Below are 19847 nucleotides of genomic sequence, written 5' to 3'. Positions count from 1 at the left end.
AGCGGGTACTGAATTGCAGAGTCACGCGTCACATCTCCTGCACTGGTGTCACGCAGTTACATGTCACACCTGCGGGCTCAGCGCTCAGCGATGTCTCAACCAAGTCTCAAGCATCTTGCGTCTTGCTCTTATCCCCCATCTTTCGCCTCCATCTCTTCCACCTCGTCTTCCTGGCTATGAGGATATGAAGAATGACCATTCAAGGTCTCCTTGTTGCTTTGCTTGCTGCCGGGATATGCCTCGGAGAGCCCGTCGTCTCACCATGGACCGCCAACCGCGACCTGTCTACGGATGTCCAACTGCGCCGTGATTCCTATCGACTAGCACAAGGGTCAGCTGCGACGAACGGTTTGGACCTCTTGGAAATTGTGTTGGTAGCTTCTGTGGACGGGAGGCTGCATGCGCTCAACAGGACGTCGGGAGACTTCATCTGGTCAATGAAGACGGCTTCGGGCACGGAGCCAGCAACCCTCGGCCCTCTCGTGCGCACGAAGCACCCGGAAATAGACCCGGACCTCACAGACGACGACTCTGTGCACAGAGAAGTCTACCTCGTTGAACCGCAGTCTGGCGACATCTACATCATGTCTACCCCGGATGGCCCCCTGCAGCGACTTCCGTTCTCTATGCCTCAGCTCGTCGACATGTCACCCTTCAGCTTTCCTTCGGATGACGACCGGAGGATGTTCATAGGCCGTAAGGAGACGTCATTACTATTGGTAGAGCTGGAGACGGGGAGGGTAAGGACGATGAACCATGAGTGCCCTTGGGATCCGTTCCAGGACCTGGCTGAGCCTGCAGAGTTCGGCCTCGACCTCGACGACCTTGAGGGCGCAGAACCGCCCAAGCGGGCTTCCAGGCCGACCGAAGTGTTCATTGGGCGTACCGGTGAGTTGCATCCCCCGCTTACGGCGCAGCACCACTCACGCAGCGCAGACTACCATATCTCGATACACACTCGCCCTTCGCGGTCCTCAGCTATCAGACCGCCAGTACAGAATCTGTCCTTCTCCGTATACGGACCCAACAACCAGGATCTCGGGATCCAGTCCGTGTACCGCCGCACCGCTGACAACGCGTACATTCAACCCCTGCCAAATGGCGAGATCGTCTCCTTCACGTCCGACGTTGTACAAGGTGCCGACTCTGATGTGGCACGGAATACCCATTTCGAATGGGGTCGGGCATTCTCCACACCTGTGTACGTGCTTCTGTCTCTGCAGTCGGTGTCTCCGACTCACCGGCCCATAGTGTCGCTGTCTTCGACATCCTACGTTCGCCCCAGCGTTCGCAGCCTTTCGTGCTTCTACAGCCCCGTCTGCATCTGGAGGACATCCTCCCCTCCGCCGAGCTCCGCAAAGCAGCCGCACGTCAGAGTATGCCATTCGATGCGGCCTTCGTAGGCATCGTGGAGGAGACGGGCTCGCTCTACGCTATGGGCCCAGACACATTCCCCCTCGTCATCTTCGGCGATGCAGGCGTCGGGCGCTTCCTCGATGCTGCGCCGCGGGACACTCATTTCGACGACGAATTCGGGCGCGACGGGGATCTGCCGGGGGATCTCGACTCCGTCACGCGTCGGGCGAAGGAGCGACGAATGCAAAAGATGTGCAGGGAGGGCAGCAACGACCTTCGGTGCCTCACGGGTGTGCGTCGACTAGAGGCAGGGACACAGTCGAGGTTCAGTAGACTGCTGGACGCTGCGCCGGTGGTGCCATCCCCGCTGCCCGAGCGCAACATCAGTGTCCACGCAGCAACAAGTCAGGAGAACTCCACGATGTCAGCCCAGATCATCTTGGACTCGGAGCGTGTCTCATCTCTGAGCGCGTCCACGTCCGCTCTATCGGCCTTCGCTGTGTGTGCGTTGGCGCTGCTCATCGCTTTCGTATGGATGGGCTTGAAGCGCAAGTCGGGCAAGCCGTCGAACCCCATATCCACTACCGCCGTCGAACCTGAGACGAAGGTGGGACCCGTTGAGAAGGACGCTCCTGTCTCGCCTACGCCGGCGAATGGTGATGCGATGCTCAGCGGTTCCGCAACGGACGGCTCCCCGGCTCGAAAGCGTACCGTCTCAACAGCCTCTCGACCCAGTACGCCTCGCCCGGGTACACCTATGAAGCGGCCGTCCACCATTGCCATCTCCGAGCTGGCAGCAGACCCGGACGGGGACGCTGTCGAAGGCGACGACAGTGATAAGGATGGCGATGGGGAACAGCCGGCGAGGCGTAAGGGCGTACGTCGAAAGCGAGGGAGGAAGAAACGTGGCGGAGCTGGTGGTGTGGAAGACGACAAAGACAATGGCGATGAGGCGGCCAATGGTGATTCTCCCAACGGAAATGCTAAGGACGATGCTGGTAAGGACGATGCGCATGTGGTGGACCAGTCTGCCATCGCCGCTCCTCCGCCAGCTGCGACATCGGTCGAGCCGTCGCTTATCGTGTCGGACACTGTGCTGGGTGAGTCGTCAGAATTGACATAAGTCGTCGGCATGAACTTATCACATTGGTACAGGCTTTGGATCGCATGGGACAGTCGTCTACAAGGGCTCTCTACAAGGACGTGCAGTTGCCGTCAAGCGTCTTTTGCAAGACTTCGTCACCCTAGCGTCCCGGGAAGTGACCGTCCTTCAGGAGTCTGACGACCACCCGAACGTCATTCGGTATTACTACCAGGAATCTCGAAGCAACTTCTTGTACATCGCACTCGAGCTCTGCCCAGCCTCCCTTGCGGATATCATCGAACGCCCCGACGGGTACCACGAGATCGTCGGCGCGTTTGATCCCAAGCGCGCTCTCCGCCAGGTCACTGCCGGTTTGAGGCACTTGCACGCTCTCAAGATTGTCCACCGAGACATCAAGCCCCAGAATATCCTTATTTCTCATGCAAAGCGTGGCGCAGGCCACAGGATGCTCATTTCGGACTTTGGGCTATGCAAAAAGCTCGACATTGACCAGACGAGTTTCCTGCCTACCGCCCACGGTGCGTTTGGCGCCGGCACTGTCGGGTGGCGAGCGCCGGAGATCCTGCGCGGCGAGGTGAAGCTCGATGAAACCACCGGGGATGACTCGCAATCGGGCTCCTCACGAGGGTCCGTGGGCACACCGCGGACAGGCACACCGACGGGCAAGCCAGCACGCTTGACCAAGTCGGTCGACATCTTTGCGCTGGGTTGTCTGTACTATTATGTACTCACGAACGGCGGGCACCCGTTCGGCGACAGGTTCGAGCGGGAGGCGAACATCATGAAGAATGCGAAGTCGCTGGAAGGCTTGCAGTGCTTTGGGGAAGAGGGCTCAGAAGGCGCTGACCTGATCAACCGTATGTTGAGTCCAGAAGCATATGACCGGTACGCCAGTATTCCTCGCTTCGTTGCTTACGGCCCACTGACTACGCTGCGCCAGGCCGGATACCACTTCGTGCTTACTACACCCGTATTTCTGGGATCCGGGAAGGCGATTAACCTTCCTCCAAGACGCCTCCGATCGGTTTGAGATCATGTGCCGTGACCCGCGAGACTTCAACTTGATCCTACTCGAAACGGGTGCTGCTCAAGTCGTGGGCACCGACTGGCACTCTAAGCTTGACAAGCTGTTCATCGAGAACCTGGGCAAATTTAGGAAGTATGACGGCAAGGCCGTGCAGGATTTACTACGCGCATTGCGGAACAAAGTACGTCGTCCAGATGTCTAGGATGACTTTGATGTTGACGTCTTTGTCAGAAACACCATTATCAAGACCTCCCCGACAACGTCAAGCGCCTTCTCGGTTCTATGCCAGAAGGCTTCCTTGCCTACTTCACCCGGCGCTTCCCCCTTCTCTTCATACATGTCCATACTGTCGTCGCCAACTCCACTCTCCGCAATGAGTCCATGTTCCGCACGTATTTTGAGCTATCTGACTGATCGCATGCATCATCCTCTGGAACTCCTCATCTCCGCTCGTCACTGATTTATTTGTCATGCTGTATTTCTATGGATATCGCAATGCTGTCTGTGCTAGTATACATTAGAATGGACCTATTGGATCATACATATTCTTGTGTGCGTGGTCATTGGTTGTGGGATATCATCAATATCAGGTGCAGGGTCCGTTGTAAAGTTCGTATCTCCGGGCCCAGTGTCCGAATGCCCGAGATTTATAGGTACAGTAGCGTGAGGAATCGTCCCAAGACAATCGACAGTGTCCTACACTCATCTCCTACACCCATCAATAACGAGAAGCAGCGACAATGAGCGCGACAATGACAGCAGCCAAAATCAGTACCCCACTCATAATGGCGGCGATACGACACCGGATAACCCAAACATCCACTCCTAGGAGTGCTCCCCTCCTGAGCCTCCGCGCAGAAGCTACCGAGTTCTGGCTGCGCGCAGATGGCGTGAGGCTCTCTACCGACGGCGCCACAAGCGGAAACAGCTTGGACGCGAGGAGATTCCGCGCCTTGTCCTTTTCCGCCGTGGCATCGGGCTTCTTGCCATGCCTGAACCACTGGGGTAGGATCGCGTCCGCACCGTGCTTGATGTCCATCTCACGCTTGAACTCGGGCTCGAGTTCGCCTTCCGTGGTGAGCATCCACCCGCCGATGAGCCAACACCACGGTCCGATGAAGCCCAGCCAGAAAAGGATGCTTGCGCTCGTTATCCCCGACCGCCCTGCGAGGTACGATCGGCTCTGGCTGCGCGAGAACGCACGGGGGGTGTGGAACTCGTAGTTGCCACTCCCGAAGGAGACGCCCCTGAGCCAGCGGTTGTAGATGTAGCTCTCAGAGCGAGAGCCACCCGAGGAGATGGAGCGCGGGCGGCGCGGAATGGCGCTGGGAGGTGCGGGCAGGAGAGGCTGTGTGAGCCGCGGACTCGTGCTGGTGCTCCCGGCGTGTGTACTGGTTCCGGCGTGCGAGGGCTCGCCCAGGTCAATGTCGTACAGCCCCTCTGGGAGGCCGCTCGTCCGCACTGCAGGCGTGACGTCGACGCTCGACGTGGTGGAAATAGCATAATCCCGTGCGTGCACTGGGCGTTCCTCTGCATGCTGTGCGTCGCCACCAGGCTCGGGCGTGGACACGTCGCGAACAGAATGCACGGAGAGTGCGGTGACGAAGCTTCGCGAGGTTCGCGCAGAGGAGCCGTCCTCGTATATGACGGAGTACTTTCCCGGATGAGGACTGCCTACGACGGTGGGCAGCGTCGGCGGCGGGAGACGCGACTTGCGAATGGGCGGACCGATGGTCTTTTGGAAGTCGGGCCGGAGGTCCAGAGGCGGGATAGCGGGCACAGAGGCGGTCGTGCTTGTCGACGTTTGGCTGGTAGTACGATTGAGGGGCCGATTGATGAACGCTCCTGGATATGCAGCGAGGTCTGTAGCGCATCGTCAACGAGAGATGTGTGGAAGGGGTGTCCTATCGACTCACGTCCGTCATGCACCCTGGTGGATTCCGGCGTAGGGGGCACTGAGTCCGTCGACGGCCTCCTTCCGCTGGGGAACCGCACACGTGGATCAATCACTGGGAGATGCCTCGGAGGATAGAGTTCGACGTTCTCCCTCTTTTCCGGGCTGTTCCGCCTCGACAAGTCTTCTGAGGCTGTGATGGACGGGGTGCGCAAGGACTGCGAACTGTGTCGATGAATCGACGCTGCCTTTGTCGCTGACCCGGGATTCAGCAGCAGTAATGATGGTGCCGACGCAGAATGACTTTCATACTGCGAACTCCATACGGAGTCAGAGATGGGACTGGGACTCGGATTCACGTTGGGTGTCTTCCACGAAACATGGGAAGGGGCGCGTCGCCTAGCGTCCATCACTGCGCTAGCATCGACGGACGGTCTTCGCTCTAGACGCATCGTCTCCAGCCCGAGACCAGAATCATCTGCACTGGTCGCCGCACGCGCCTCGCCATTCGTGTCTTCTCTGGCACTGTCCGCCGACGCGCGGTCTTGTCCGGGATCGGGAGCAGGGCTGGCCTGCAGCATGCGGTAAAGCGCGCTGAGCATCTCGCTCGACGTCGAGAGCCGTCCTGCGGGCGCCCTGAGATAGCAAAGAGAAGAGAGTTTCAAGGAAGAGAGTTCCAGATGCCTCGAACCTTGCCAGGGCTCGGGAGGAGGCTTAAGTACCGAGCCGCGCCACGATGCTCGGTGGAAAAGGGAGGGTGAGGCAAGCTGAACTCGTGTATCTGGCTAGCGTGACGCCATGCTCAATTACGATGCTGGCGCGAAGACGTGCGCCGCAGTCCCAACGAGACGGTCAGCCTTGAAATCGGACATGTCCTGGATGACACAGCAATCACCATGCTGGATTCCCTGGATGAGGAGGCAATGCCAGGCCACATAACGTCGAAGGACCTGCATAAGAGCACATGTATGAGCAGATAGTGACGGAGGTGAAGGATAGTGGTCGAGGCAGTGAACTTGAAGCAGAACAACACGCACATTTCATGCACACCCCGGGCCTGGCCAAGCACGTGTGGTGCTCAAACAGCCTAGTGCATAACTGCCATTCAAGAATCGTGAGTCGAAACATAAGAAGGTCATATCCCTACGAGCAGGATGTCATGATCCCTACGAGCAGGATATCGCACGAAGTCGCTGATTGTCACACTAATTCCGAACGATTACTGGTTAGACGCTCGAGTACATATCCAAAAGAGGCAACGCTGTCACCGTCTAGACGCCCAATGCCAGGGCCGCCCATGATCGCGCGTGCGACTGCAGCGGCCGGTGGCTACATACCTCCTCCTTCTGAAGGCCTGATCTGGCTACTTACCTGTTCTCGCCCCGCGTCGTCAACGCCCTCGGGCTGGGACGCGACGCGTGGCCAGGCTGCGGCGTCATGGGCCGCCGGAGGCGCTCGCTCAGACCGCTCATTGGCTGCAGCCGCCGCGTCGACGCTGCGTCGATCGCGCCTTTTGCCCGTCGTCGCCTCCAGTCGACCTCTTCCAGTGCACCCATGCTCCGCCCTCGACGCACGCATCCACTGCCCGTTCCGCGGTCTCGTCTCTGCTCTGTTCCCCGCTCTCGCCGCCGTTCTTCCCTCCCCGCTGCTCGCCCGCCCCCGCCGCCGGTACCAGTCGACGCCCGCGCCCGAGACGAGTCCGCCGACACCCATGAGCCGTGCGTTTGGTGCATAATCGGTCCACGTATGTCGCATTTACGTTTTCAGCACCTCTTCGCGCGCATTCATCGACACAAACACGCTGTCACAGTCTCCGCCCCGACCCACTTCCGCCCTCGGGTCCATCCGTCGCGTATCGGAGCGTCCTAGCAACGACATGGGACGGTCCACAGGACATGCGTGGACGTTCTGCAAGTTGTCCGAAGGCATTCCGTGCACGGGACGCCGCGCGGCGCCGCGTTCTCTGGGGCCCAGCCAAGTCGCCCGAAGCCAGCCATATCCCGCCTCGCAGATGTCGCGGACCATCGCCGTTTGGCACTGCGCGGGTACTCAACACTCTCACAATGCTATACCAGCCCGCCCGGCGTCGTTTCGTGCACCGGACACGGCGCGGCGAGGTTTTCTGTGCCACCCAGCCAAGTCGCCCGAAGCCAGCCATATCCCGCCTCGCCGACGTCGCGACATACCGCCGTTCTGCACGGTGTGCGTACTCAACTCTTGCGCAAAGCTATACAAGGCAGCCCGAGACCAATTCGCGCACCGGACATGGCGCAGCGCGGCATTCTGTACCGCCCAGCCAAGTCGCCCGAAGCCAGCCATATCCCCCCTCGCCGACGTCGCGGACCATCGCCGTTTGGCACTGCGCGGGTACTCAACACTCTCACAATGCTATACCAGCCCGCCCGGCGTCATTTCGTGCACCAGACATGGCGCGGCGAGGTGTTCTGTGCCACCCAGTCAAGTCACCTGAAGGCAGCCATGTCCCGCCTCGGCGACGTCACACAACATCCCCGTTCTGTGCCACACCGGTACTCAAGTCTCGTACCATCATCTACCAGCCCGTTCGACACGATTTTGTGCACCGGACGTGGCGCGGCACGACGCTTTGCACGGTACGTTGTCACGCACATCATGACCGCTTCATTCTGATCACCAGCTACGGTCGCCTAGCACCTCTCGTCAGTAACAGAACACCGTGCAGACACCGGTTCGCACGCTCTTCGCGCGGCGGATGCCCATCTCAGGGCCGGGATACGGCCAACTCTCGCGTCCGGTGTCCGTCGTCCCCCCGCAACGCACGCCATACCGCACCCACACGTCCATCACTACCCTGCGTGCGCTCTCCAGACGCACCCCAGGAGTACGCAGGAGCCGGGACGAACCGAGGACGGTCGGTGAGCGAACCGGCGCGGAGTACAAGCGATGGTTGAAGGAGAGGAATGCAAGGATGAGGAGGCGACGAGACAACGATGCGGGAATGTAGCCCGAAATCGGAGCGCGGGCGAAGGCATCAGCGCGCCCTCGGTGACCATATGATCTCCGTGCCGCCCCTCGATCTCCACCACTGCGACAACTGACGGCCACGCCGCGCAATTCGACACGCCTGAACACAACATGTACGTCAAACGGGCGGTACGCTACGTACGTACTTACTACACTAACCGTGGTTCCTGTACGATGAGCGCGGCTTGCTCTAACAACAGAACACGCGCCCCCGCGAACCCCTCTGCGAAGACCTCGTCAGCGGTGTTTCGAGGGCACGACGATGCTACGTACCGGCAGGACCGTATCGCAGCATTCTGCGCTACGTCTGGTCCCGGGGGTGCCCCTGGACAGCGCGCAGCGCGCCAAGCGCGTACGGCACGTCGGGGAGCCAACCGGTACGTATTCTGCATTCGCGTCGCGACGACACTTACGCTGACGAGCGACACGTCGCGTCTCCCCACGCATTGTGCACGCGCCCTTCGGCGACTTCAACATTTCGAGAGCGAACGTGTCAGCAATACACGTCGTGCGACGAAGCGGGCTCCCACTTACCGTCGTAGGGCGGATTCACGATGCACAAGACGGGACGAAGACGCAGGTCGAGCTGCAGTTGCCCATCCACGGCCTCCCCTTTTATCCTCGTCCTTCGCCCGGGATCCCACGAAACCGTTCCATCGACCGCGCACGAGCCGCGTCGTGACGTGTCGACGGATACAACATGACTGTTGCAACCCATACCCGCCCTGGCAACCCTCGCATAGCGCGGGGATCGCTAACCGACAGGACGTCCGTGCGCGGCGCTCGTCGAAGTTGCCACGCCGCGCGACATGACGGCAGCCCGCACAGCTTGCGATTCGATCACCCGACACAGCGGTGCGTCGTGCGTGTTAATCGCGATCTGTGCGGGCGGCCTGCGTGACATTCAATCGGCCCTCGCCATTCTGCACGGACCGCGCGCACAGGCCAGATGAGTTGGACTGGGCCTTGCACGTCGAGATGGGGCTCGCAGAGCTGTCTCTCGGCGTGCAGTGTCGAGCCTGTAGCGTCTGCATTCGGCGGGATGTTCCGCGCGGTTTGGGGGACGCCAAATTGCGCGTCCACGTATAGGCTCATCTACGTCTGATGGGCGGGTAGAGCTACTTGCGTACATGGAGACTCACGATCGGCTGCGAATTGGCACGCAACCGGAAGCCGTAATTTTCACACTCAAAGCGCGATGACAAGGTCCGACCGTGGAGATGACTCGTGAAACAACGGCGGCGGCACGCCCCGATGTGCAGACGGTGATGCGCACATTCAGGACGAGGCCGCAATGCGCGACCAGGTTGTGCAAGTCGCTGCCTACGTTGCCGCAGTTGTCGCGGCCGAGGCAGAGTGAGGTCGTCGCGAGCCGCTGGCGGAGCCCAATGCACTGCGAGTACCTCGCACAACACGCCGAATGCGCATTGGTGCGTGAAGACTTTCGAACCATGTCGCGTTAGCGGGCGGGGGTCCAGTACCGGGCAGGCGAGGTGCCGTTTGATTGACAGACGATCTCGCTACGTCAAGCCCGAAAATTTAGCAGCGGTCAAGCTCGCTTCCGGAGAACTCATCGTCGGCGACCTGGTTGTCGCTGCAGACGGCAGGGATGTATGTGCATGAGAGCGGCGCAACCTACGGCAACAACGAGCATCGCGACATCTTGCCTGCGGTGAGAGTCGCGTCGTGTCCCGTCGTGCGGGCGTCGTGGATCGACCAGGGGCCCGAGGATTGGTAGAGCAGGCTATCCGGCGAAGGATGAGACTGACTCATCGGTGCGCGAGCAGGTACATCACAGTGTGCTCGCGTGTTTCCCAGTGAAGAATGCGGCGCGCACCGTCGACCAGGTAGTACCTGGACGTCGTGCGTTCTGAACGGACGGACAGGCCGAGGGATCAGACAAGCAGACAAACAGGCCAGGAGACGACGGAAGCAACACCGGGTACGGTTGCAGTGCGCGCCGTCCCTCGACGTGCAGCGAGGTCGCCAGCCGCATCTTACGTCTGACGTCTTTCAGCTTCGCGTCTGTTGAACCTGTCTGTTCAAGCCGGTTCGCTGGGCAAGGTATGGTATGTTCCCGAACAAATGTACATTACTGCCGGGGACGAAATATATTCACTTTGCTACCGTCGTAAGCCAATGCCGAGCGGTGCGAACTACTAGTCACCGTCGCAGCGAAGTCAGTCTGGACTGGTAGGTCTGTCTGCGAACGAAGACGAGCATGTCTTCCACTGGCATGCTTATGCTATGTGAATGAGGCAGCACGGCGTGGTAGTGTTTAGGAGCTGCTGTACGCACACCGGTAGTCCAGCTACAAGTACTGGCAGTGTCATTATAGACCGGCTTAGATTCGGGGTTGAACCAACATTACGCCGTTGTACGACATCCCAAACAAGCCCGTTTGTTACCAGTCTCGCTCATTCAGGCTACGCGGAGACTACAGTGCCGCTCACGCTCGCCCCACTGCCATTACCCGATGGGCAGCGTTCTCGACATCGCTCTTGAGCTCAGGCAGCTCGCTCGCCAGTTCCAACCCTTCTGTCCCCATTAACTCTATCATTATTACAGTACTTGGTCTTAGTTGTGTTGCCGAAGATAGTCACTACAGTATCTGACATACAAACCGGTTATAGTTTGAAGTTCGCTGATTCGGATCGCGTCGTGATCTTTATTGGAACCGTTCTGCCTCGCGAAATACCAAGGCACTAGTATTGAACATACCATTGTAATTCGACAATTGCAACTTATTCTCTGCTCGTACCTCGGCCATTCTGGAGTGGACAATCGTGATTGATAGTACATCTCCGACATCATTTGGATTGTCTCAATGTCCTGCGGTGATGACCAAGTACACTCTCCGAGAGAAGCAGCCAGCGACCTCGATAGCCCGTTCTCCGACACTGTAATATCATCTGTGAGTACCCGAACGCGTTCTCCGCACATTCCCAATGTCGCATATTCAATTCGCAGTTACTACTGGTCCGCATTTGCGCTCATGCTCAGGCTGACTACAGTATCATTTCCCGTACAACAGGCATTCTGACCGAATTGCATTCGCGACACCGCAGCCGGTGTCTTGGGCCACTTGCCGGTAACCGGTCAGACGCTTAACGCTGTGGGCGTAGTGTACAGTGTGACACGCCGCTCTCGCTGCTGTCGACCTCGAAGTACAACGGCCACCCAGTGACGGGTACGTCGAATCCGCGCCGCTGAGCTTTCCGAGGCCCTACCGACATGCAAGCATCACGGTGGAGTTTGAGAGCACGGATCATGGCCGCCCGCGCCCCTTGCAACGCACATGACATGGAGTGCCTAGTGTCTCCGTGGTCACTATCAGCAACCCGCAGCCCGTTGCACGTCACCGCGGCCTCGTACATACCAGACACACATTGAACAGACAGACGCGACTCTTCAAGTTCGCTGACATCCCAAGACGACTGCCGAGCCAAGCGGCGGGCTATGCGTTCTTGATTGTTGCTGTACCGGACGTGACTGATGCGTCCCGGAGACGGGCGATGACAAGCCGCTCAATACATCCTGAGATCGTGAGATATGACCGGTGAATATGTTAGGAGCCACATACCAATCACACGAGCGGACTAGCTTGGTGGACTTTGAGGTCGCCTGGATCGCATTGGGCATCAATTTGTGCATTATTCATGATGCCTCTATCTTACTGAGCGAAGATACAATGCCAGTGGCCGCGTTAATGGCGTGTAACGTACCCATAGAGCCGAGGATGTCACTGCACGTTGTGTTGAACGACGATCCCATCCTATGTGGCTCTTACTATGACATGACTGCACCACACGTTCCGGGCTCGCGATGATGAGCACACTCCCCACTTGTGATTGTAAGCAGACGATAACATTGCCTGTAATGCGTCTGTACTGGATAGAATCGCGACGACGCTACTTCTCGTGCCGCCCCGCAATGACACTCCAAGTCGACCATGCGTCGGCAGATCTAAGGACCCCGAGAAGTGAAGCGACGTACCCTATAATTATTGCTGCTGCCTGGGATTTTACTTATTAGAACTCTTGAGGACCTAGGAAGCTTGGAACTTGTATCTGCTCGGGCGAGCAGATGTCATGGGGCACCTAAACCGTCGCTATTTGGTCGCATGTCAGCATCCGTCAGCACGCAGACGACTCGGGAGAGCGGCAGGGAGATGGCTTGCCGCATTGGTGTCTTCTGGCGGCAGACCCGCCTAATTTGCTTCGCGCAGGTACAGCGCGGTTTTGTCGGACGGTAGTGATGTGCCACCGTAGCCGCTACGCGTGCCGTAAGTGCGATTCCAGGACGTTACTGACAGCGGGCACACCTATTGAGTGATACGCACACACCGGTGAGAGCGTCGCATAATCTGCAGGGTTGTTGAGCCGAGGACCAAGCCGCGATGGGCCTACGGAGCTGCGCTAGGCTTAGTTGAGCATCTGCCGTCTGCTGCGAAGTCAAGGGCCACTCATTTGATGTTGAAAATAGCAAAACGCCGTGCAGGTACGCTGCATCCAGCGCCCCGGACCGTCGCGTCGATGTTACGTAGTAGCGGCGAACTGCTCTGAAACGAGCAGCACAGACCGTCGGCATGGTATTGGTCTGCTGACTGGTTCAGCTCTCGAAGCCGTTCAATCTCGGGCATTGAGCATTCACAGGATACATATAGATGTATACCTTATTCTGCTCGCCAATCCTGCATCCGCCGTCGCAGCAGACCTCCCCTACAGCCGCCACAAACACCCTCGGGCCTCATGTTCACGCACAAAGTACTCACCCAGTCACCCCGTCGGCGGCGACCTCTCCGGCCCATTCTCGTGATCAAACACAAGCCCTTCGCGAGCCCCAAGGCGACCTACAGCTCACGCCTCGCGAAGGAGAGAGGGGAAGTACGCCGACTGTTGACAGAGAGACTGCGTATGTACCAGACTCACATACTCGATCATGAGATAGTCTGACTGACGCACCAATCCAGGGACTTTTACCGGCGACTCAACCGCCCGGATGCGCTGGAACGCAGAGGATTTTTTCACCTTCATCGCCGCCAAGTATGGTGTCTGCCTTGAAGGTTGGCCACAGCACCTTACGTTCGCCAATCTCAGTCGCGTCCCGGGCGGGATTCGCACCATGCGACAGCTGTGCGGTCGCATTCAGTGTGGTTTTATGCACTTTGATAGACTCTCGCGTGAAGAATGCGACGTGCTTACCGTCGAGAAAGCTGCTCCCGGGTGGTATGTTCCGCGCCCGCGCCGTGCTACGAGGAGCGACTACGGCAAGCAGCGCGTGCTTCCCTGGCTTCGGCTCTCCAGGCCGCCAAGACAGATCCGCATGGGTCCTAAAAGCAAGCCATATGTCGACGACTCTGATGCGTACGAGACGGAGGTCGAGGACATTGAGGACGGTGAAGCGGAGGTTGACGGCGGTGGCGGCGGCGTGTCGGACATCGAGAGCGCGTCCGGATTTGACAACTAGTAGTTTTCTTATGTCTTCGTGTTTTCTGAATGTCATATTGTGTCGCGACGCGTCGAGGCAGCGGGGATTGGCAGCGGAGGATGGATGTTCGGGGCAACGCGCGAACGCGGTCACTCGCCACTGCACGCCACAAGGTGTCCGGCTGCCCGATTTGGACAGCATCACGAGGCCTCCTCCGTGCGGGCTTGACAGCGCGCTGCCAGCCTTCGTCGCGCCGTACTGTTTCCTAGACTTCGTCATCTCCCTTGTCAGCTGTCTCGTCCTGCGAGGGATCAATGCTGTGGCATTGGGCAATAGTCAACAGTTCTGGGCTTGTAAGTGGTGGCCAATACACTGCCGGAACGGCGAATTGAAAGGCGGCTCTTAGTACTATGTCCAATCACAGCACTGGGGCCTCGCGCGCTGACCTAACCTAGTAGGTTCCCTCGGAAACCTATCCGAATTCGCTGTCCCCCGGCGGCATGCACTGACGCGTTTGAGCAGCAGGATCTGTTCCTTGCGGAGATCCTCGGAGTATGTATCCTAGCGAATATGTATCATAGTGAACTTGAGCGACGACTCATCGGCAAATAGGAAAGCCGAGGCGCGGACCATTGCGGTGAGGGTACACCGTGGTAGTTGTACGTAGCAATGTTCCCGATGTATTCTGTTGACTTGTTCTAGTGTGATCTGAGATTGTACTGGTTCTGTCTTTACGAAATCAGTTGTCCTGGCGGCTTGGCTTGTGAACAGGAGATTGCATAGTATGGAGGATGTCCCCAATACTGTACAGTCTGCTGTCCATAGGACAATCTGGAGGGGCTGTGTCAAGAACCATGAGCACTACAGTCTGGGACGTGGCTCCCAGACCACAGTTGAAAGCGAAGCTGACACATGAGGAACTGCCAGATTTGGAATGAGATGACAGTGCGCGCATCAACAAGCCAGTCTTGTTGGACCCGTCCAGGGTCGGAGTTCTGAACGTATTGCTAATTCACCGAAGACAACCGATCAGTTGTGATTGAGTAGCAACGTACACTGCATGTCCTGAATCTGTGTATTCTGTGATTGCCGGTGTACAGCCTCTAAGTCTTGACACTCACCCTACTGACCTACGCCACGACCCATTTGTTCAACCTCCTCCTCGTCGATGCAACTGTTCATACACAGTGAGTACTAGTATATCTTACTGAGGTTGTAGAACACTTATCTGCTGGCTCGTCAGTGCACGCAGACAGTCAGTACTGGTGTGCATCGGAGAGACGTCACGAGGTTTAAGGGCGTGAGGTGTGAGAACAGTGCTCACGCATGAAGTCCGAGCCTTGAAGAGAAACTATCTAAATCTGGTAGATCCAACTGGAACGAAGAGCTCGTTCATATTCAAGACATTGGTGTGTCCTTTTTGTTGTGGTTCCCAACCGTTTCTGTCCCCATTAACATCAGCAGTTCCGTTGAATTGATTTCAAAAAGCTTGGTTCAAGCCACCGCGATACGTTCAATCACGACCGGAACCGAAGGCGGTCTGTGCCGCGCGGTATCCAGCCGTTGTCTGGTAGAAGACAGCGACGGAAAGCTTGGTCCAAGGGAGAGCTTGATGGTGCCGGCGCGTCGGACATCGAACCTGAGAGGGCTCGTGTCAGCAGAGCTGTGACAGCGAGGTACGTACTCGAGTAGTGCAGCGAAGTAACCTCTGTTGATGAAATCATCAGCAAAGCATCTCTCAACCTTCGCAGTTATTCATTGCGCAGGCAAGCAGAGAACGTACTCAGGCTGTAAGACGCGGAGCGCGCTCCCAACTGGATGGCCGCTTCTTCAACGCACACAAACTGGATCGAGACGTCACGCTCGAACACGCGCTCAAGTCACAGATCGCCTGTCAAGAGCTCAGAGCGGGTTTGCAACCACATGACAGGACTGCCCCGCTCGTCTTCACAGAAAATCACTGCCGACACGCGGATCGGTAAGCACTGCATGCGAATGAAAAAGGGCGTGTAGCTTACTACGTGGTTGTGTGCAGTATTCGGTCTGTGGACTGGCCATCCGAAGTCCCGCGTTGGTTGAGGCCGGTCTCAGCAACTTGTAGACCGTGACAGCTGACCGCTTGTCACTATTCGACGGCGGGACACGCGTCGCCGCAATAGCCGCTCCGAGTCCGGAGGTCGGTCCTTGTCTCCATTTGGTAGCTCAGTTACTGACTTGACGAATAGGTGGTGGTGCCCATCGAGAACGCAACGACGACATGTATCAACAACATTCGGATAGCGATGGTTGTGTCCGATGCCGCCCGAGACACAATACGGACAGGAAGCCTCACAGATGGGATGCACAACAGTGATGGCCAGCGAGAAGAAGGCGGGTCGAGCGGCATCTGCAGAGAGTCGCGGCGGTTCGGTAAGTCTGCGATTATTCAGTAGGACGTTGATTGCTTATCAAGCTACAGACGCAGCTCAGGCGCGAGCGGGTGCACGCTGGCTTGATTACAAGTAAGAGTGACTTGCGAAGGTCACTTTGGCCACCTTGCGGGGCACACGGACGGGCGGCGTGGCGAGGGTGGAGGCGTGACAGGTGGCCCAATAGGATGTGAAGCTCGAGATGGGCGCGTGCGGGCGAGACTGGGACGTCTCGATTGGCAGTTGCTCTGAATGCGGCGACAGGTGAGTCTTGAGTCCACCTTCTTGGATTGGCTGTTGACGAGAGTGGTCATGCAGGTTCAACAAGTGATATTCAACGTTACGAGGAGAAGCGCAGCATCGTGCATCAAGCGGCGCATTACGCGGAGACGGTCGTGATGTACAGGAACGTCTACGGAGGAAACGGAGCGATACGTGCGGACGTGGACCGTTCGGCGGCTGCTTGAAGGTGAGCTCGCGTCTGCCTCGTGCACTCTTTGCTGACGGGACCGCAGGCTCGTAGGTGCGATGTTACACATTTGCGCGCGATCTTCTTGGGCACGTAGCCCCCAACGGAACACCGCACTTGGTGAAGGGTCCAGACAGCCGTTCCGTGACTGGACGAGATAGCGAGAGGCGTAGGACGGCGGGAATGACAGCAGCTGTGTGAGATGATCTCGAACGCTCGCCGCTGTGGAGAGCGCTCGTAGACGAACGGGTTTCATTGGTGTACTGTAGCTATATACGAGTAACGACGCACCTTGGGCTTGAACGGATCCCCGTGCCTCGAGTGCGAATGGAACCCGCACGCTCTCGTGTACGCAGAGCCCTGCAAGTGCCCTGTATACCAAGAAACAGGCCTGCCAGCGCTTTCTACACCTAGAGAGAGGCCTGCCAGCGCTTTATAAACCTAGAGAGAGGCCTTACTCACAGTTTCTCCTCGGTCGTCGTACCCTTCCAGCGCCTGTTGTCGCCGCGCCCGATCCCACCTCAGCAGCCTCCCGCTCGGGTATCGCCTCCGCAAACTCGACGCCCGCGAGCCAGTCAATCGCCACGAGGAAGTCTCCACCCTCGCACGCTTCTTGCCATGCCTGAACCACTGGGGCAAGATCGCGTCCGCACCGTGCTTGATGTCCATCTCACGCTTGAACTCGGGCTCGAGTTCGCCTTCCGTGGTGAGCATCCACCCGCCGATGAGCCAACACCACGGTCCGATGAAGCCCAGCCAGAAAAGGATGCTTGCGCTCGTCATCCCCGCCCGCCCTGCGAGGTACGATCGGCTCTGGCTGCGCGAGAACGCACGGGGGGTGTGGAACTCGTAGTTGCCACTCCCGAAGGAGACGCCCCTGAGCCAGCGGTTGTAGATGTAGCTCTCAGAGCGAGAGCCACCCGAGGAGATGGAGCGCGGGCGGCGCGGGATGGCGCTGGGAGGTGCGGGCAGGAGAGGCTGTGTGAGCCGCGGACTCGTGCTGGTGCTCCCGGCGTGTGTACTGGTTCCGGCGTGCGAGGGCTCGCCCAGGTCAATGTCGTACAGCCCCTCTGGGAGGCCGCTCGTCCGCACTGCAGGCGTGACGTCGACGCTCGACGTGGTGGAAATAGCATAATCCCGTGCGTGCACTGGGCGTTCCTCTGCATGCTGTGCGTCGCCACTAGGCTCGGGCGTGGACACGTCGCGAACAGAATGCACGGAGGGTGCGGTGACGAAGCTTCGCGAGGTTCGCGCAGAAGAGCCGTCCTCGTATATGACGGAGTACTTTCCCGGATGAGGACTGCCTACGACGGTGGGCAGCGTCGGCGGCGGGAGACGCGACTTGCGAATGGGCGGACCGATAGTCTTTTGGAAGTCGGGCCGGAGGTCCAGAGGCGGGATAGCGGGCACAGAGGCGGTCGTGCTTGTCGACGTTTGGCTGGTAGTACGATTGAGGGGCCGATTGATGAACGCTCCTGGATATGCAGCGAGGTCTGTAGCGCATCGTCAACGAGAGATGTGTGGAAGGGGTGTCCTATCGACTCACGTCCGTCATGCACCCTGGTGGATTCCGGCGTAGGGGGCACTGAGTCCGTCGACGGCCTCCTTCCGCTGGGGAACCGCACACGTGGATCAATCACTGGGAGATGCCTCGGAGGATAGAGTTCGACGTTCTCCCTCTTTTCCGGGCTGTTCCGCCTCGACAAGTCTTCTGAGGCTGTGATGGACGGGGTGCGCAAGGACTGTGAGCTGTGTCGATGAATCGACGCTGCCTTTGTCGCTGACCCAGGATTGAGCAGTAGCAATGATGGTGCCGACGCAGAATGACTTTCATACTGCGAACTCCATACGGAATCAGAGATGGGACTGGGACTCGGATTCACGTTGGGTGTCTTCCACGAAACATGGGAAGGGGCGCGTCGCCTAGCGTCCATCACTGCGCTAGCATCGACGGACGGTCTTCGCTCTAGACGCATCGTCTCCAGCCCGAGACCAGAATCATCTGCACTGGTCGCCGCACGCGCCTCGCCATTCGTGTCTTCTCTGGCACTGTCCGCCGACGCGCGGTCTTGTCCGGGATCGGGAGCAGGGCTGGCCTGCAGCATGCGGTAAAGCGCGCTGAGCATCTCGCTCGACGTCGAGAGCCGTCCTGCGGGCGCCCTGAGATAGCAAAGAGAAGAGAGTTTCAAGGAAGAGAGTTCCAGATGCCTCGAACCTTGCCAGGGCTCGGGAGGAGGCTTAAGTACCGAGCCGCGCCACGATGCTCGGCGGAAAAGGGAGGTTGAGGCAAGCTGAACTCGTGTATCTGGCTAGCGTGACGCCATGCTCAATTACGATGCTGGCACGAAGACGTGCGCCGCAGTCCAACGAGACGGTCAGCCTTGAAATCGGTCATATCCTGAATGACACAGCAATCGCCATGCTGGATTCCCTGGATGAGGAGGCAATGCCAGGCCACATAACGTCGAAGGACCTGCATAAGAGCACATGTATGAGCAGATAGTGACGGAGGTGAAGGATAGTGGTCGAGGCAGTGAACTTGAAGCAGAACAACACGCACATTTCATGCACACCCCGGGCCTGGCCAAGCACGTGTGGTGCTCAAACAGCCTAGTGCATAACTGCCATTCAAGAATCGTGAGTCGAAACATAAGAAGGTCATATCCCTACGAGCAGGATGTCATAATCCCTACGAGCAGGATATCGCACGAAGTCGCTGATTGTCACACTAATTCCGAACGATTACTGGTTAGACGCTCGAGTACATATCCAAAAGAGGCAACGCTGTCACCGTCTAGACGCCCAATGCCAGGGCCGCCCATGATCGCGCGTGCGACTGCAGCGGCCGGTGGCTACATACCTCCTCCTTCTGAAGGCCTGATCTGGCTACTTACCTGTTCTCGCCCCGCGTCGTCAACGCCCTCGGGCTGGGACGCGACGCGTGGCCCAGGCTGCGGCGTCATGGGCCGCCGGAGGCGCTCGCTCAGACCGCTCATTGGCTGCAGCCGCCGCGTCGACGCTCGTCGATCGCGCCTTTTGCCCGTCGTCGCCTCCAGTCGACCTCTTCCAGTGCACCCATGCTCCGCCCTCGACGCACGCATCCACTGCCCGTTCCGCGGTCTCGTCTCTGCTCTGTTCCCCGCTCTCGCCGCCGT

The 19847-nt window shown here is 58.5% G+C and overlaps 5 protein-coding genes across 5 annotated transcripts; 2 read left to right on the top strand and 3 right to left on the bottom strand.

The window, feature by feature from the left end:
- The first annotated feature begins 76 nt into the window (after positions 1-76).
- On the top strand, positions 77-4065 carry C8Q71DRAFT_134819 (uncharacterized protein). Its single transcript, XM_047916504.1, has 6 exons — positions 77-888; positions 937-1201; positions 1252-2456; positions 2512-3346; positions 3402-3669; positions 3720-4065. The coding sequence occupies exons 1-6, from the start codon at positions 192-194 to the stop codon at positions 3900-3902; spliced, it is 3453 nt and encodes a 1150-aa protein (XP_047777464.1). The 5' UTR covers positions 77-191; the 3' UTR covers positions 3903-4065.
- Positions 4066-4206: 141 nt separating this feature from the next.
- Positions 4207-6163, bottom strand: C8Q71DRAFT_908790 (uncharacterized protein; the record flags this gene model as incomplete). Its single annotated transcript, XM_047929011.1, has 2 exons — positions 5405-6163; positions 4207-5351 (listed from the first exon to the last, which is right to left on the bottom strand). The coding sequence occupies exons 1-2, from the start codon at positions 5982-5984 to the stop codon at positions 4207-4209; spliced, it is 1725 nt and encodes a 574-aa protein (XP_047777463.1). The 5' UTR covers positions 5985-6163.
- A 1902-nt stretch (positions 6164-8065) lies between these two features.
- On the bottom strand, positions 8066-8978 carry C8Q71DRAFT_767946 (uncharacterized protein; the record flags this gene model as incomplete). Its single annotated transcript, XM_047924234.1, has 3 exons — positions 8920-8978; positions 8659-8853; positions 8066-8608 (listed from the first exon to the last, which is right to left on the bottom strand). Coding segments are annotated over exons 2-3 (662 nt in total), but the record flags the coding sequence as incomplete, so codon positions are not given.
- A 4158-nt stretch (positions 8979-13136) lies between these two features.
- On the top strand, positions 13137-13854 carry C8Q71DRAFT_724933 (uncharacterized protein; the record flags this gene model as incomplete). The annotated part of the gene is made up of 2 exons (XM_047921656.1): positions 13137-13299; positions 13358-13854. 2 exons carry the CDS (start codon positions 13137-13139, stop codon positions 13852-13854), a joined length of 660 nt encoding a protein of 219 aa, XP_047777461.1.
- A 3240-nt stretch (positions 13855-17094) lies between these two features.
- Positions 17095-18997, bottom strand: C8Q71DRAFT_767914 (uncharacterized protein). The gene is given in 3 exon segments (XM_047924233.1): positions 17095-18185; positions 18239-18877; positions 18893-18997. 2 exon segments carry the CDS (start codon positions 18816-18818, stop codon positions 17134-17136), a joined length of 1632 nt encoding a protein of 543 aa, XP_047777460.1. The 5' UTR covers positions 18819-18877; positions 18893-18997; the 3' UTR covers positions 17095-17133.
- Between the last annotated feature and the right edge of the window lie 850 nt (positions 18998-19847).

Source organism: Rhodofomes roseus (genome assembly GCF_022264815.1).
Source record: "Rhodofomes roseus strain CIRM-BRFM 1785 chromosome Unknown C8Q71scaffold_14, whole genome shotgun sequence".
Taxonomy (NCBI): Eukaryota; Fungi; Basidiomycota; class Agaricomycetes; order Polyporales; family Fomitopsidaceae; genus Rhodofomes; species Rhodofomes roseus.
The sequence above is the reverse complement of the archived record's forward strand: the minus strand, read 5'-3'. Positions and strand labels throughout refer to the sequence as shown.